Raw genomic sequence first — 16,887 nt, forward strand, 5'->3', positions numbered from 1 at the left:
CGACCTATGGATATTGCCATTTTCCCTTTAAGAACAGGATCTCTGAAGGCGGGGCATCTACTCTCATGTGCTCTCAGTGTGCACCTGGGGCCTTCCTTGCCCTCCACTGATCTGGCACACCTGGGGCCTGGCACCCCCAGTGCACACTCGGGGGGCCCGGCGCACATAGGGTATGGTCCATGGCTCCACCTGCAACGTGAACCCACAACCTTCTGGGTGTAAAGCAGACGTGTTAAACCCTACACTGTGGTGCCACCCCTAGAGTTTTGTTGCCGTTGTTGTTGTGTTATGTTGTACTCCACATCCCCGTGACTGTTTAGTAGCTACTAATTCGTACTTCATTCCTTCATGTTTTTCATCCAGCCCCTCAACCTCCCTCCCCTCTGGCAAACACCAGTTTTTTTCCCTGTATCTGTGAGTCTGTTTTCATTTAGTTTGTTTGTTTCTTTTGTTCTTTAGGTTCCACATATAAGTGAAATCATATGGTATTTAACTTCCTCTGGTTAAAGACTCGTTTTTGAGAACACTTCAAACACTGACAAAAACTCAGGACCTTACCAGCACTTCTTGTGTGTTTATCTTCAGCATGGTAGAGTTCTCAGCAATGCAGAAATATTCACAGCCTTGCCAATTCTTGCTCTCTTTATAGAACTGGTAGCATTTGTTCCCATGCCACTTCCATTTTTCTGGGCAAGGGCTACATCTGTGCTCTTGGAAAGAAACCAATTTTAATGTTATTTTTTACCCAGATTTGCAGTTTTTCCATGCTTGAAATTACATAGTATTTGATGATCTAAGAAAGAATGGGTTCCTTTTCTCTTAGATATTTAATTGCCCGGGCTATGATAGCTACAAATGTTTACAAAGCACTCACTCTATGCCTTGATTTATAATTGGTACTGAGCATACAAGGGAAATTGAAACAGACACTACCTGCTTTCATGGATATGAACTCAAGAAAGAATGATTGGAATTTCTTGCCCTTTGCCTTATGCAATTCAGCATACAGAGAGAGTATTGTTTCATAAAGAACTTTTCATATGTTCAGAAACTCAATATGCATTGTACTTAATAAACATTTGAAGTTCTATCATTTTCTTCCTCAAAATCCTCTTCTATGATTTTTAAATGCAATTTATAACAATAGGATATAGACTCTTTTCTTATTCTAAACACAAGTAAATACAATTTTAGAAAAAATTACATAAATATGAAGCCAAGTATGAATTAGAATGGTAAATCTCCATGTATTAGAAATCAAGATAGGCATCAAAGTTAGAGAAGTAAGTGCATAGATCAAGAGTGAGATGGACTACATGGATAGTGGTTGTAAATATAGGAACTAGACCCTGAGAGCCATGGTTTTAACACCTATATGGGAATATGGCCTTGGCCCTTTGAGAGCTGGGGACCTATAACCAGATCCCTTGTGGGTAAATGGGATGGGAACTCAATAATTCCATTAAAATGTCTTTATTTTACCAATAATCTAGGGTCAAAAGATTAACATGTTAAACTCTGAGTGGTCAATACACAAGTGGGTGTTATATTATTGTTTGCAGTTTTCTGTATAGTTGAAATATTTCATAAGGTAAAACAAAATTTTAAATAAATCAATAATTTAGGAGACTTCTTTGTAAGTCAGTTTATATCTCTGGCCCAGGTCTCCTTTCTTATATACGAAACTGACTATTCATATCTCCACTACAATATCTAAATTATATTTCAAATTCAGCATGCTCCAAACAGCATTCCTTGTTTCTAACCTTCCCCTGTATAACCTCAGAATTCACCCCCATTTCACTCGATTACATCTTTATACTTCTAGTTGCTTTACTCCAAAACTCTGAAGATATCTTTAACTCATTTTTTTCTTTCATACTCCATTTTATTTCATCATGTATTCATCTCCATTGATAATATCCTAGTTTGAGGCACCATCATCTCTCTCCTGGATTCCTGCTATAGATTTCTGTTTCTGTCTTTCTCTTTTCCAGTCCATTTTCAACAGATTTGCAGACTTAGCCTTTAAAAATTTATGTCAGATCTGTGTTTCCTCTACTTAAGATCTTGTCATGAATCCTCATTTTGCTGAAAATAAAAGTCAAACCCCTTACAATGTCCCCTAATGCCATAAATACTCCCTCAATCTGCTCCAGGCACACAGGCTCATTATTCCTTGGATATGCAGATAAATTCACATTTTAAGGCTTTTGTACTTCTTGTTTCCCTACAAGTCTTATTGTATTTCCACATATGTAATTACCTCAACTTTTCAAATCTTTGTTCCTATACTATCATCTTACTTAGGATTCTATGGCATTCCTATTTAAATTAGCAACCCACCATCCATGAATTCTTAATCTCCTTTACTTTATTTATTTTATTTCTATAGAATTAATTACCCCCTCATAGTTTATATTTAGGTTGACCAACCACTCTTGTATGTCTAAAACCTAGTGTTTCCCAGAATTCAGGACTTTTTAGTACTAAAACTGGAAAAGTTTCGAGCAAGCTGGGACAAGCTGGTTATCTTAATTTATGTTCGTAAGTCTGTTTATTACCACCACTCCAATAGTGTAAGAGATTTATGAGGACAAAAATCTTTGTATTTTGTATGGCCCTCAATAAATACTAGCTGAGTGGATGGATAGGTGGATGAATAATGGGAAGGAGGGAAGTAAGAAATGAAAAAAAGCTAAATAAAACTGAGAACTAACATCAAACCAAAATTATATGAACATTTTCATGAGAATGAAGAACAACATTAATATATTTGCATAATTTTAAATTTAAACTAAATAGAGTTTATTCGTAAAGCTTTTTTATTTGTTTTTATACAATTAGATGTAAATTCCAGAGACCACTGGCTTTAGAGAAATTTGGGTTACCTTTTGATGATGTGGCACCCAACGACAAAAAGTAATGTATACTGGGTAATCAGAAACATGAGAAAAAGAAGGGGGGAAAAATAACTTTGTGAATTGGTAATGTGTTGATTATCTTGATCTTGAGCTTTGCATAATGTATGTGTATATTGAATCATCACACCATTAAATATACACCATTATATTTGTCAATTATTTCTCAATAAAATTTAAAAAAGAAAAAAATTGCGACCAATGAGATCACTAGTCATGTGGGAAAGAATCACTTAGGAAAGTGGAAGTGAATCTATTGATATTATTTACTGGGTAACCATGCAATCGGGCTGTCTGGTTAGTGTGAGAAGTGGTACATGTCTGGAAGATGAAGAGATGTAATCCTAATTTCAATTCCCTAAAAGAAAATGAAAAATTGGAGACCTAGAAATATATGTTGCTCCAATGCATGCATGAGGAAGGGAACAGAAGGGAAGGCTGACTTGCATAGAGTTGGACACTGTTATACACAAAAAGGATAGGAGAAAAAGAAGACATAGGAATGACATGATGCTTCTAGCTTTGTGCAGCAGAGTTTATCAAAAAAAAACATTGGCATTATCATCATAGGCAGTTCTTATTAAAAGGCAAATTTTTGGTACCTAGACAAGTCTTACTGAATTAAAAGAACTGTAATTTAATTCAGTTTATCAGCATTTTAAACCTGATCTCTATATGATTCTTAAAATCTGAGAACTATAATTATAAATTCGTTTACTTCTTAATGGGGCATAATTTATAAATGCATTATCAAATGCAGACTACTGTTAGGTCTCTACGTGCCAAGATAAATTGAGAAATAGCCCTGTATTTTATTTACTTGTACTGTTGCTTTGGTTATTTAAAGTTAATTGTTTTTATTGTTTAAAATGTCAGAATTCCTTCATGTATTGTAACACAGATGTATCTGAACTAAATAATCTCAATAACTGGAGATGATTTGGATGTCCAAACTCTTTATTCAGTTTGCCAAACAACTAGTTAAATAATACAACTAGTTAATTAATACAGTGGTTCCCAGAGACACTAATGGGAAAGTCAGCCTATATTGACAGACATCCTGAGCTCAGAGGGGAGCTTAGTGATGAGGACTCACTCACCTCCAGTTTTGTTATAGAGCTCACGACAGAGTTTCTCAGCCACACGCTGCAGAGTTTCTACAAGTTTCTTATTCTGGGTTTGGAGAGATTGCAGTTTTCGGGAGAGATTCCCCAATCTTTCTTCCTTTTCAGAAATACTATCTTGCTGACTATTGGAGAGCTGGTAGTACTGAAAAACTAACCCAAGTTACCAAGTCAGACTGGACAGCTTATTTCTTCATTTCTATTTTCTACATATAGGGAAGACAAAACAGTGTATTGTTTATGATCTCAGACTCGGAGAGCTCATATTGCCTATATTCAAGTTTGGACTATAGTACATAACAAATTAATTTCTCTATTTCCCTGTCTGAAAATGTGAAGTCATAAGAACAATCTCTAACTTCAGGAATAAATTCCTTAACCATATTTACTGCTCCATGAATATTTCTGTGTATATTCTCAAACCAGTACTCAACCTGAAGCCACATTTCAATTTATTACTTGATTATTACATTGAGTATTTATAATGCATCACACATTATCTTATTCAGTCACTAAATTAGTCATATTATCATTTCTATATTTTTATAGATTTGTAATTGGGCTCAGTGAGAATAAATAACTTCTTTAATATTATTTGGCTAGAAAATTTCAACACTTAGATTTAAACTCCAGGTTTCTAAATCTAAGTAGAGAAATGTTCATGAATTATGAAAGTTGCTTTCTATCTTTAAAAAGAATGGTGGCTGAAAAACAATAGTTATATCAAAATGAAGTAAAATTTTTGAGGTCAGGATAGAACACTAAGAAATATAATTGTTTTAATTTTAACATTTTAAATTGCAAACAAAAGTTCTAAAATTTTCAATAATAATCAAATTTTTAATATTAAAACCTGCTTTTCTATGTAACCTTTCACCTGAACCACCTTCTTCGACTGTTTCGGAAGCATTGCTGTAGGGTCTCGATCTGATGAAGCAAGTTCACGCACTTCCTTTTTTACATTTCTAAACTTCTCCTTACTAGTCTGAAATTTAAAGACTTTTACACATGTGTTGTTTCCTTGTTTGATTTTCACAAGTTTTTTCAAAATAGTTCTATAACTTCCTGGATTTTTTGAAAAATATTATAGTGATTAAGGACCTGATCTGTCCTAGTATTGAGTAGGATGTAAATGAAATCTCTCCACATTAGCCTACTCAGCTAGTCATGCTAAGAGCAAAAACCACTGCCTCTACTCTTTTGTGAAATGGAAGAGGGCCAAAGCATGCATTCATTTAAAATTGTTAATTTTAAATATTAGCATATAAATAAACAGACAAAAATCTTCTTGTCTCAAACAGAATATAAAAGTCTAGCTGGCAAATGATTACTGTATTTTAATGCTTCTTCCACTACTCATCATTTAAATAGGTACTTCAAGGCAGATTGAATTATGCACAGGCTCTAGAATTAAAGTTAAAAAAATATATATCCATAACAAGTATTTCTCATCCTGGACAAACCTTGGAACCAGGATCCTCCCCCAAGTCAGAGCACAGACTTACACACAAGCCCCAGGGCTGCCAGGCCAATCAGTAGCACCAGGCACAAGGTCAGCAGGGTCAGGGCGACTGGACGCCAAGCTGAAGAAGGAAGCTGGTGCTCTACAGAGAACAAAAGAACAGGCAGAGTTTTCCTTTTTTTCCCTATTGGATCTATGTCAGCAGCTAGCAAGTGAAAGGACTTTATGCTGGGAAAGAACATATTCTGCAGGATAACAGTAATCAGGGGCTAGATAACTTTCCTTCTGTCCTCAGAAACATTGTCATAAGGCTCCATGCCAAACCTCTCTTACCCCGTGACTAGATTCTTTCACCAGCCCCACCCATTTCTATTCCCCACACCCACCCAGTCCTACTTTGCACTGAATCAAGTTATGCATTACCATTATCTTTATATGGTTGTTTATACAACATTTTTTTGGTCAAAATTCATTATACTCATGAAATGTCTTAAGAAGGAATAATTTTTCACGTCGTTAGAGAAGAGATGAAATTAATTTCTTGTTACTTTTGCAAAACATCCTCCCCACCCAAGTTCTATATATGCTTCATCTAAAAAGCAAATTGCAAATCGATAAGATATGATCATTTTACTGCTTCTTTTGGGATTTCTTCATTGAAAATCCCTCTTTTATATTTTTTGTTCATTCATTTGAATTATATCTCTCCAAAAAATATAGATTATAATGAAACACAATCATCAATTTCTCGAGTGGATCCACGCTATTTCAATTTTGAGCCAATTAAGTAGTTAAAAAAAAAAAAAGCTGTACACAGTATCCCTTGTGCCCAACCCCCCAAGCCCCAAGTTTGCCTTGTGGTAATTTTAGAGGCTCCACCTAGTGGAAAGCAAACCCATCACCTAGCGAGGTCAGCTATAAATCTAAATGACCTGAGATATCTGACAAGGAAGAACCCTAATCAGGTGCACGTAGCATCTAGCATTGTGATTAAAATGAAACAAAGGGAGAGAGAAACCTTCAAACAAACTGATCTCTTTATGACCTGTGAGTTTTACTTCATTGGGAATTCAAATCAGGTTCAAAAACAGAAAGATTAAAGAATCTTAAATTCATGTCCTCTTTAGAAAAGTCCCTTACATAATATATTCTAGGTACAGAGATTTGTGCTAAATATTATTTCCAAATAAGGAATGATAAGTGGCAAAGATAGTATAGAAATAGGAAATATTATTACTATCCTATAGAACTTAAAATCTAGTAGGGAAAATAAGTAAAAATCATGGAGCAGACATCAATATATTTTAAAACGTGAATCTTATTTTGTGTTAATAATCATCTTTATAAAAACTTTCAATGTCTTATATTACAATTAGAATAAAATCCAAATCACTTTTCATAAAAACTCAAATTCTTCTTTTTAAAATCTAGAAATTTGATTATGATACTTTACAACTTAAATACTTCCAATAGCTTTATTGGAATAAAATTCTATGAAAGTATTTTTCATCTATATCCTACTTAATTCTTTCATCTCTTTCTGCACCACTCTGCTCTCACTTAAATGCTTTACTCACAGTGGCCTCTATTTACCCTTGGAACAAACAAGCAGCTTGTCCCTGCCTTAGTATCTATTTCACTGGTCAAGATGGTGAAATAGGTAAATGCTGTGCTTGCCTCCTATCACGACCACACCAAAATTATAACTAAACTATAGAACAGCCATCATTGAAAATTGCCTGACATCTAGCTGAACAGAAGTCCTACACCTAAGAACATACAGGAGAAGCTACCTGGGGATGGATAGGAAGGGCGGAGACATAAAACTGGCTGGTCCCACAACCGCGTGTGCTGGTTAAAACTTGGGCAGGCTATCTCAGCTTTGGAGGTTTCTCTGGAGGAGTGAGTGTCCCAGCCCCAAGCTTCCCAGCCTAGGATTCCAGTGCTGGGAAGAGAAGTTCTCACAACATCTGGCTATGAAAACCAGCAGAGATTGTGGCTGAGTGAGATAAAAGGTGCCTGGAATTTCTCTTAAAGGGCCCACACACAGACTTACTCACTAAGGGATTCACTCTGAACTCTAGCACTGGAGCAGCTGCTTGAAAAGCGCTAGGGACACACAGGAAGGAACTGAGTTGAATGGCTTGAGTGAGGGCTGAAGGGGCAGCTATCTCCCAGACAGAAGTGCTGGTAGAATCCACTATTCCTTTGTTGAGCCCTTTCTCCTCCCAGCATGGAGACACAGGCAGCTGCCATATCTGAGTCTCCACCAACCTGGCCAACACTGGTCACTCTGACCAGGTGATTTCCTGAGACCCTGCCCCTCCCAACTTGCAGTCCCTCCCAAGCACTTCCAGAGGCTTTTCCATACAAACAGCCTGTCTTGCCTTATGCTGCGGACTTTGCTGGAATCTCTCAAAGGTTCACAAAAACCAAGCAAGCAGCATCTGGCCTTGGTGTGCCTGTACTTCTTGCTGAGCAGCTCCAAGCCCAGCACTAGCGGCAGCCAGCTTCGGTTCCCGACTTGGCCTCTCAGGGCACATCCAAGCCTAGCACAGGTGGCAGCCATCTGTGGATTGCTTGGTGGCTCATGCCAGGTGGCCCCGGGTAGGGCACAGGCTGCAGCTGAATTTGGTCTGTGGCAGGGATGCTCACAGGAGGCCCCAAGGCCGACACGCTCAGTGTCCAGCTTCGGACTGAGCTGAAACATCACTTGGGGCTTCATCCAAGGACAAAACACCCAAAAGACAGACTGGGCAGGCACCAGAATTCTGCTAAACTGAATCCTGCTCTATAAGATCAGCCCTTCACTGTACAGTCCTCATAACTAATCAGCCCTAGAGTAATCCCTCCCATTGATGTGTAAATAGCAACCAAGGAGGGCACACACAATCCATAAAAGGGATACATATGAAGCACCCAGCTCAGGTGACCAGGGAAGACTGTACCCTGAGCCCCACAGCACATCTACTATATAAGGCTATGCTGCTAAGACTGGGAAATATAGAAGCCCTTCCTAACACAAAGGAACAAACACAGGGAGGCAGCAAAAATGGAGAGACAAAGAAACATGTCCCAAATGAAAAAAACAGAACAAAACTCCAGAAAAAGAACTAAACAAAATGGAGACAAACAATCTACCAGATGCAGAGTTCAAACACTGGTTATAAGAACGCTCAATAAACGTAAGGGAAGAGTAGATGAACTCAGTGACAATTTTAACAATGAGATAAAAACATTAAAAAAGAACCAATCAGAAATGGGGAATATAATAACTGAAATGAAGAATATATTAGAGGGAATCAATAGTAGATTAGAGAAAGTAGAAAACTGAGTTGGCATTTAGAATATAAAGTAGCAGCAAACACCCAATCAGAACAGCGACAGCAAAAATAATCCAAAAAATGAGGATGCGATGGATTATTACTCAGCCATAAAAACGAATGAGATCTCGTCATCTGCAACAACATGGATGGGCCTAGAGGGCATTGTGCTGAGTGGAGTAAGTCAGGCAAATGCCATATTACTTCACTCACATATGAAATCTAAAGGACAAAATAAACAAATGAACAAAACAGAAACAGATTCATAGATACAGAGAACAAACTGCTGGTTGCCAGATGGGAGGGGGGTTTGGGGTATTGGTGAGAAAAGAGAAGGGATCAAGAATACAAGTTGATAGTTACAGTTACAAAATAGTCATTGGGATGTAAAGTATAGCATAAAGAATATAGTCAATAATATAATAACTATATATGGTATCAGATGCGTACGAGGCTTATTGGAGCAATCACTTTGTAAGTTATATAAGTGTCTAATTGCTATGTTGTACACCTGAAACTAATATCATATTGTATGCCAACTGGATTTGAAAAATAATTTTTTTTTTAAAGCAGTTATTTTGTCTATCTTATTCACTAGTATATTTCCAGTAGTGAAAATAGTGCCTGGCACATAGGTCTGAATACATATTTGAATAATTAAATAAATAAGGAATAAAATAATGAAAAATTAATATTACCTAAACTATATAATTTTTACAAAAGCACAGAAGATTATCTAAAGTTAAAACTTACAGGTTGACTTTTAAAAATCTATAGACTTCTGAGCAATATTTCTGTCAGCAGAGGGCAGACTTGGGTAAATTCCTCTCCTAGCCATACTGGTTTCTATACAGTGACATGTGAGATTCTAATTCATAAACAGATTTGGGAGAGATCCTATTTCCTTTGATTAGCTGGCTTACATTGTTTGCTGTAAATTTTCCTGGAAATTGCTAATTTCTCAAGGCATTGATTTAAAGAGTATCTCAGATCAAAAGAGCATAAAAGAATAAGTCTAACCATCCTCTCCACAATCCTGTCTTATAAAAGTTCTATATAGCCAAGAATATTAACCAGGTGGATTAGAGACACAAGTGCATATGTGGACTGACTACTGTGGTGGCTTTAGTTTTTCCACACTCTTATTACCATCAGATATATTTCTTCTTTCTTTCGGTTTATATCTCTCTTACAGTAGAAAGCAAATTCCTTCTTGGAAAAGATGATGAGAACACCAGCTGAAATAAGCCCAATTAATGTTAAATGAATGAATGAATGAGTGAATGTGTCTAGTATATATAAATATCTCTGTTATATGCTCATCTACCCCTGCTCAAACCTATTTATTTTAACACACATGTAAAAGACATAATTTTTTTAAATGCTGTCTCTTTTGATGATTAACATTTTTTGGCTAAAATTAGAAGTAATAATAAGAAGATAAAAGAGAAGAAAAACTATGGAATCAACCAAATTATTTATTTCTTAAGAAACCTGTTTTCCTTTTGATAATATTGGGGGCAAAAAAAATGTGATTTTCTGTCCAAAGGATAAAAAAGAGTGAACTTAAATCCTTACTGCAAAGTGAGGTCATAAACTTTAGGGATTTGGACATTGTTTAATAATAATTACTTCCGTTTAAAGAATGAATACACGACCTTCCTAAGGCTGCCTCTGGGACAGAATAAGAAAGAAGTGTAGTATATCCTATGCTAAGAAAATACAATTTGAAAAATTACCTTTTAAGAAATGATCATTTGGAATCCTCTCTCTCTCTCTCTCTCTCTCTCTCTCTCTCTCTCTCTCTCATTCTCTCTTTCCCCCTCCCTCCCTTTCTCCCTCCCTCTCTCCTTTACTCTGTCTCTCCCTTTCTCCTTCAGTATTCACAATCTTCCCTGTTTTATCTAAAGATCCAGAGAAGCACACCCCTAGGGAGTTTCTATACCAGATATAGTCATTTCTTAGGAAATCAGGCTTCCATGATGAAAAGACTGGAGTTGAAAGTTTTACTTTTTCTTTTTCTTTGATGCTGTTTTCCCCTCTAGTATTTTTTTCTAACTGTGGGTTCAATGTTTCTGAATTCTATGGTCAAGTGACCCTGATTATAATGAGGTCTCTCTAGGGACCACCTCCACCCTAAAATAACAAAAGTAAGCTGCTTGGGAGGTGCTTCAGTTTGGCTTTATTTCTTGGAAGAGAACTCCTGCGCTGTCTCCTGAGGCATGTTTAGAAAAAGGTGTGGACAGGCCAAGGACAGATACAAACATCCCTAGGAATAATAAGATATATATAGGGAAAAAAACCAACCCTTTCCTGTATCCTCTTACTATAACTATATTGTAAAAAGGTACAGTGCTAAAATCAAATTTTGAATACGAATTCCTTTGTAGTTACAAGAAACTTTGTGGATAAAGAGAGTTGTCATACTAAACCAATTACTCTTCAACAAGCATCAGAAAAGGAAAATTTTATACACCTCCATTTCCTGGGCCTATAAGAAATGAAACATTATCAAACATAGTCTATTAGTATGCCTCCAAGGTAGAAAAGATCATAAAAGCTGGAAAAGACAAATAGAATATAAATAATTTGCATGAAGCCACATTGCTTTTATCTTTGTACATGAGGCCCTCACAATGGAAATGTCCCTCCAGTGCCCTGTCTTGCTCTGCCTGGAAAAGATGGACTCAGCCTTACAGATCACATCTAATGTCATCTTGTCCAAAAATATGTACATGAGTAAACACAATAACTTATTCATTTCTATTTGATTTTGTGGCATCCTACATATATTCTATAGCACTACATCATATTGTCTCATAATTCTTGATTTAGATTATTCCTTCCAGCTTCTCCAAACACCCCAAAATAGGGTCTCCCCAGTGCCTACCCTAATGCTTGCTATTTAGTAGGTATGCTTTAACGATTCACTGAATCAATTGATGCGATTTGTGTCATGACTCGTCGATGAAAGGTTATGTTGTAGTCGAGAAAATAAAGCTAAAAATCTAGGGAAAATTGGAGAATATTGTAGTTAATATGAATAAAGAAAGAATGGAACTTAAATTTATCATTAAGATTTTTTTTCTTAAATTCAAATAGGTTTTCATATTCTTTTGCTAGGAATACTTTTAATAGTCAGCAGAAATTTTGGTCTATGAGTTATTCATTTTCCTTCCTCCTGGTATATCATTACTGTGAAGTGTTCTAGCTGTATTCTTATCTATCTATCTATCTATCTATCTATCTATCTCTCTATCTATCTATCTATCTCTATCTCTCTCTCTCTCTCTCTCTCTCTCTATCATCTACCTATCATCTATCTGTGATCATCTATCATCTATCAACTATCTACCTATAATCTATCTATCTGTCTATCTATCTATCTATCTATCTATCTATCTATCATCTGTATCTATCTATCTATCTATCTATCTATCTACCTATCATCTATCTATCATCTATTTATCTATCTAATAGCAGTATTCTTTTCAAGCTCAATTGAGTTAAAATCTGCCAGATCTTAAAAAAAATTCATGCAACTCCATAACACCTCAGTTCTAACACTTTATCTTTTGTCTCTACAGCTAGGTTCCTCCTCAAAAAAAAAAAGAAAAGAAAAAGAAAAAGAAAAAAAGAAAAACAAGAAAAAGAAAGAAAGAAAGGAAATTTCTTAAATTATTTATTTTCTTACTTAACAATGAGTATCTTCTAAACCCTCACTATTAAAAATTACCAATAATCTATAACAGTAAATTGTTTTTCGCCTTCTTCTTCTTTGAACTCTCTATTACATTTATTATTGTTTTTAAAATTCATTATTCACTACTGTTGGCTTCCATTTCTTTTGAAGTTATTGCCTCTTGGCTTCCTAGATGCCTCTTTCCTGGTCACTTCTACACTGTCCACCATTCATTCTTAGTAGCTCTTATTGGAATCTCTTGCTCATTCTGCCCCTCAATTTTGCATTCCTAAAATTCTCTCCTTGGCACTTTTTTTTTTTTTTTGGTCTTTTTATTTTACGTTCTCTTCCTCAGTGATATCACTCATTCTCAGAAAGTTTAATTCCTACCTAAATGCTAACAATTCTCACGCAAATATGTAGCTCAGAATCCTCACTTCCGGTCCACATGCTGTATACACAAGTGTTTGGGGGCAACTCCGACTGCGTATCTCTTCTTCCACAGGCATCTCAAACTCCACCTGAATTCATTACCCTATTTCCTATTCCTCCTGCAGTTTCTATTTCAGTTATTGGCAGGACCATCTCCGTATTATCAGATAGAACCTAGTTAACCTATGCTCTCCCTTTCTTGTCTTTCCATTTGTCACCAGTCACCAGTTCTTTAAATTCTGCCTCCTTGACATCCTTTATATCTGATTTCTCCTCCTCATTCCCATACTGTTTTGGTTCAGGTTCTCCTAATCCCACGCTTACACAAGTACAAAATCTGGGTGTTAGCACATCCAGTTTCATATTCCTCCAATCCATCTTTCTCATTGTAGCCTAGATGTTTTTCTCAAAGCACAAAACTGATTACATTATTTCCTGTTTAGATGCTTCAGTGACCTCATTTTACCCCCTGAATAGACTCAGAATATTCAGTATGACATAATAGGTCCTCCTTCCTCCTTAACTTTCCGGACTTACTGCTTGTCAAGTTTCCCCTCTCCAGCTCTACACCTCAGCTATAACATATTGCTTATAGTTCTCTTAAACACAGTTTCTTAAGACCCCCAATGATTCTCTGATGTGTCTGCCTGTAGTGCCCCCAGCCCCTTAAATTCTCCCATTTCTGCTTCCATATCATGAGGAACATCTTAAAGTCAACCCAACTCAATGGTTACTCCTCTCAAATATTTCCTGATCTTCTTTACCCCTACCAAATAAAAGTAACCAAGCTCTCCATTGTACCATGGTCATGCTTTCATCACGGCATCTTAACACACTAATTACTGCCTTGGGAACTGTATTAGACTTTAAGTTTTCTTATAAACAAGGATAATATCATATTTGGAATTATATCCTCAGTACTTTGTGACAGGCCTGTCGTAACATGACCCCAAGTACAAGTTTGTGGAAGGGCATGACGGTATTGTCTTTTATTTTTATTATCTTTCAAATCGTTTAGCATTTTTTAAACACATTCACAACTTTTACATTTAAAAAATAAAATATAAAAATAAATTAATTAATATATTAATATATCATTTATTTTTATTAATTCTAAAATTTTCTAGTCATAATTATGCCACAATATTATGTTGAACCTCAATCTTCTGCATTGTCAAAAAACTCCCAGAGTGATTTTGTTCTGTTATTTTTATCAGCAAAATTATATCAGATCTATTTTCCTAAGAAATAATTAGAGTTCAATAGTTACATTCCTCTAACTACTGCTTTATCACAAGATGAAAACAAGATATTTTACACATAGGATAAGATAACTATTTTCAGATATTTGCCTCGAAGACACTGCTTTGTAACCTCTATTTCTGCTGTTTCAATTTCCACTTCTTAACAAAAAAGGTTGCCAGATGCTTTAGTTAGTGTTTTATCCCACTCCACCTCCCTCTCCACCCTCCAACTTCAACAAAACTTATTTGTACACCCTGTTCCAGATTATGCTGATCACTAATCCTTGTGAGAGTTTCTGGCTGTGAAATGGTGAAAAATGAAGTTTTGGAAGCCACTTAAAGCCACAGCCCTAAGCACTGACTCTTCACGGGATTTATTAGAAAAAAATATATCTTATCCTATTACACATATGTAATGGCTACAGAAACCAATACCCCAAAGTTGTCATTTTGTTTCACATCAAGGAGGCTGAAAATCTCCAGTATTCCCTCACAGTTTATTAGGTAATTTAGAAAAAAAAAAAAGCCACTTCAGTGAGTTTCAGTCTCGTTTAATAAATAGAAAGTGAATGGAAACGTTTAGTAGGGGAAAGGAAGAAAGCCTAAAAGTTATTTGATAAAGAGAAATGGAAGAGAACAGGGAAAAAGACGTGTGTCCAGATTCACAGAAGTAAAGAGAACCTAGATTTGGTCAAAGAGAAAGAACACATTAAGATCCAGACACTGAGTAAATCTCTGATGCACACCAACACAAAAATGTTAAACAGAACACTTTAGGGATTCTCAAGGAATGGAATCCTGAAAGAAACTTAGGTTTTTGGTGTGTCTAATGTACCAAGGACTTTACAGAGCTGATCAATCTCAGTATTCATAGTCCCTTATTTATGAGAGGTTTTGTTACTTCAATTTAACATTAGTTTAAGTTAATATGAATCACTATGTATAAAGTGCTTTTAAAAATATCAGGCACTGGTCTATGGCCATGTCACCCTGAACACGCCCGATCCCATCTGATCTCGAAAGCTAAGCAGGGTCGAGCCTGGTTAGTACTCGGATGGGAGACCACCTAGGAAGACCAGGTGCTGTAGGCATTTAAAAAAAAAATGCCAGGCACATAATAATCACTATACACATGTTTATTTTCATTAGAATTTTATAAATGAAGAAACGGAGGCCCCAGGATATTTATCCAATATCACATAGTTAGTAAGTGGCATACCTGGTCTTGTCTGTATTACAGTGTAAGACCATTTCACTAGAACTCAAGTCACGTTTTTGCTTTAGATTGGCTGAGTTGCCCAGGTAATAAGATTCTTTTTTATGTATGTAAATTCTCTCTTCTATAGACTAAAAAAATATATATATGTATATATTTTTTTGATTACTATGTCACAGGGTGAATTATTGGAAATAAAGCATAAGATGGAAGCTAAATGTAACTGAAATGAAATATTTTCATAATTTAATTCAATCATCTCAATAATAGTCTAGGAGTCAATAGAACAAAAGGGAAGGAGATGGGATGTAATTGCACCAGAGACTACCAATTAGATAATCGAATCACAGAATTTCAGGGTTAAGGGGACCTTAGAAAGCATTTGCTTTAATGTCCCCTCATTTCACAGATGATGAAACCAAACTGCTGATGTTGACATGACTCACCCAAAGCCTCACAACTTCAAGCTGCAGAATATTACAACAGAATGCGAGTTGACGTATCTGCTTGGAATCTTCTTTCTAAAGCCATGAGTTCAAAACTAACAAAAAGGCAGCCTTTACAAATCTAAATTCTCAGATCAGGTCACAGATGGTAAATAAAACATCATTAGTTCTGGCCTTCATGGGATGGCGGGAAGGGAAAGGGATACGTTTTTAATTGTACATACAATCTCACCTTCATATGCTATACTATTCGATAAAAGCCCTACACCTTCAAATGCAAAGCACTCTGCCAGCAATAGAATCTTATAAAAACAAACATCTGTGTACATACTGAGTTTAATTTTTTAGTTGTTCTTATATGTAACATGCAAGTGGTAGAAAGCGAACAATTACATATTATAGTAAATCGTGAAAACATTTTTCTGTCCTTCTTCTATTTTGTACATTCGTAGGAGAGAGTAGCCCATCTCGTGCATTTATCAAGAATCTGGCTAATTGGACTCTGGGAGACAGAGTACCTGTGTGCCCAGGCTCTGGCTGCTGGGTTGTAGTAGAGGCTCGAGAATGCAGGCTCATGGTGGTGTCCCCATCAGAATCCAGCATGTTCCTCGTGCTGCTGTACTTGGCCTGCATCAGGATTCCTGCAGGGGTGAGGATGTGCTGTGGTTGGATTGCCCCAAGCTGCCTGGCTACTGCGAGACAGTTCAGAATCCCAGGCACTGAAAGGCATGCCTAATGGTCTTCTCTCCCAGCAAGTAACAGGGAAACCTCTGACTCCGGTTCCTGCCTGGAAAGGCCCAGCCCTTCTCCTGTAAACTTGTACTCTGAATGCCAAATTGGTCAGGCAAAGGGGAAATAGCATGTGTTTTCTATTTGGGCGGTCTCGGTCTGAACAATTACTGAAGGGATTGTGCTTCTCAGATCTCTTTTGTTCTTCTGTTTGTATTTCCTGTTTAAGTGGGGAAAGAAGGCAAAACTTTACAATTGCACCAAGGTTTCTTCAGCCTCTGCAAAACAATAATCAGTCAGAGGGATAT

At 36.4% G+C, this 16,887-nt stretch overlaps 1 protein-coding gene and 1 non-coding gene across 2 annotated transcripts in view; one reads left to right on the forward strand and one right to left on the reverse strand.

Moving 5' to 3' along the window:
* The window catches only part of CLEC1A (C-type lectin domain family 1 member A), a 24,150-nt gene extending 7,263 nt beyond the window's left edge, over window positions 1–16,887 (reverse strand). The window contains exons 1-4 of the mRNA XM_039874298.1: window positions 16,369–16,887; window positions 5,551–5,649; window positions 4,022–4,198; window positions 559–710 (exon numbers count right to left, since the gene is read on the reverse strand). Of these exons, the coding sequence (XP_039730232.1) occupies window positions 559–710; window positions 4,022–4,198; window positions 5,551–5,649; window positions 16,369–16,483 (543 nt within the window). The 5' untranslated portion in view covers window positions 16,484–16,887. The remainder of the gene's footprint in view (window positions 1–558; window positions 711–4,021; window positions 4,199–5,550; window positions 5,650–16,368) is intronic.
* On the forward strand, window positions 15,161–15,279 carry LOC120611756 (5S ribosomal RNA). The gene has a single exon (XR_005655278.1). It is a non-coding gene; the product is annotated as a 5S ribosomal RNA (ribosomal RNA).

Source organism: Pteropus medius, unplaced genomic scaffold (genome assembly GCF_902729225.1).
Source record: "Pteropus medius unplaced genomic scaffold, Ma_sr-lr_union100, whole genome shotgun sequence".
Classification (NCBI taxonomy): Eukaryota; Metazoa; Chordata; class Mammalia; order Chiroptera; family Pteropodidae; genus Pteropus; species Pteropus medius.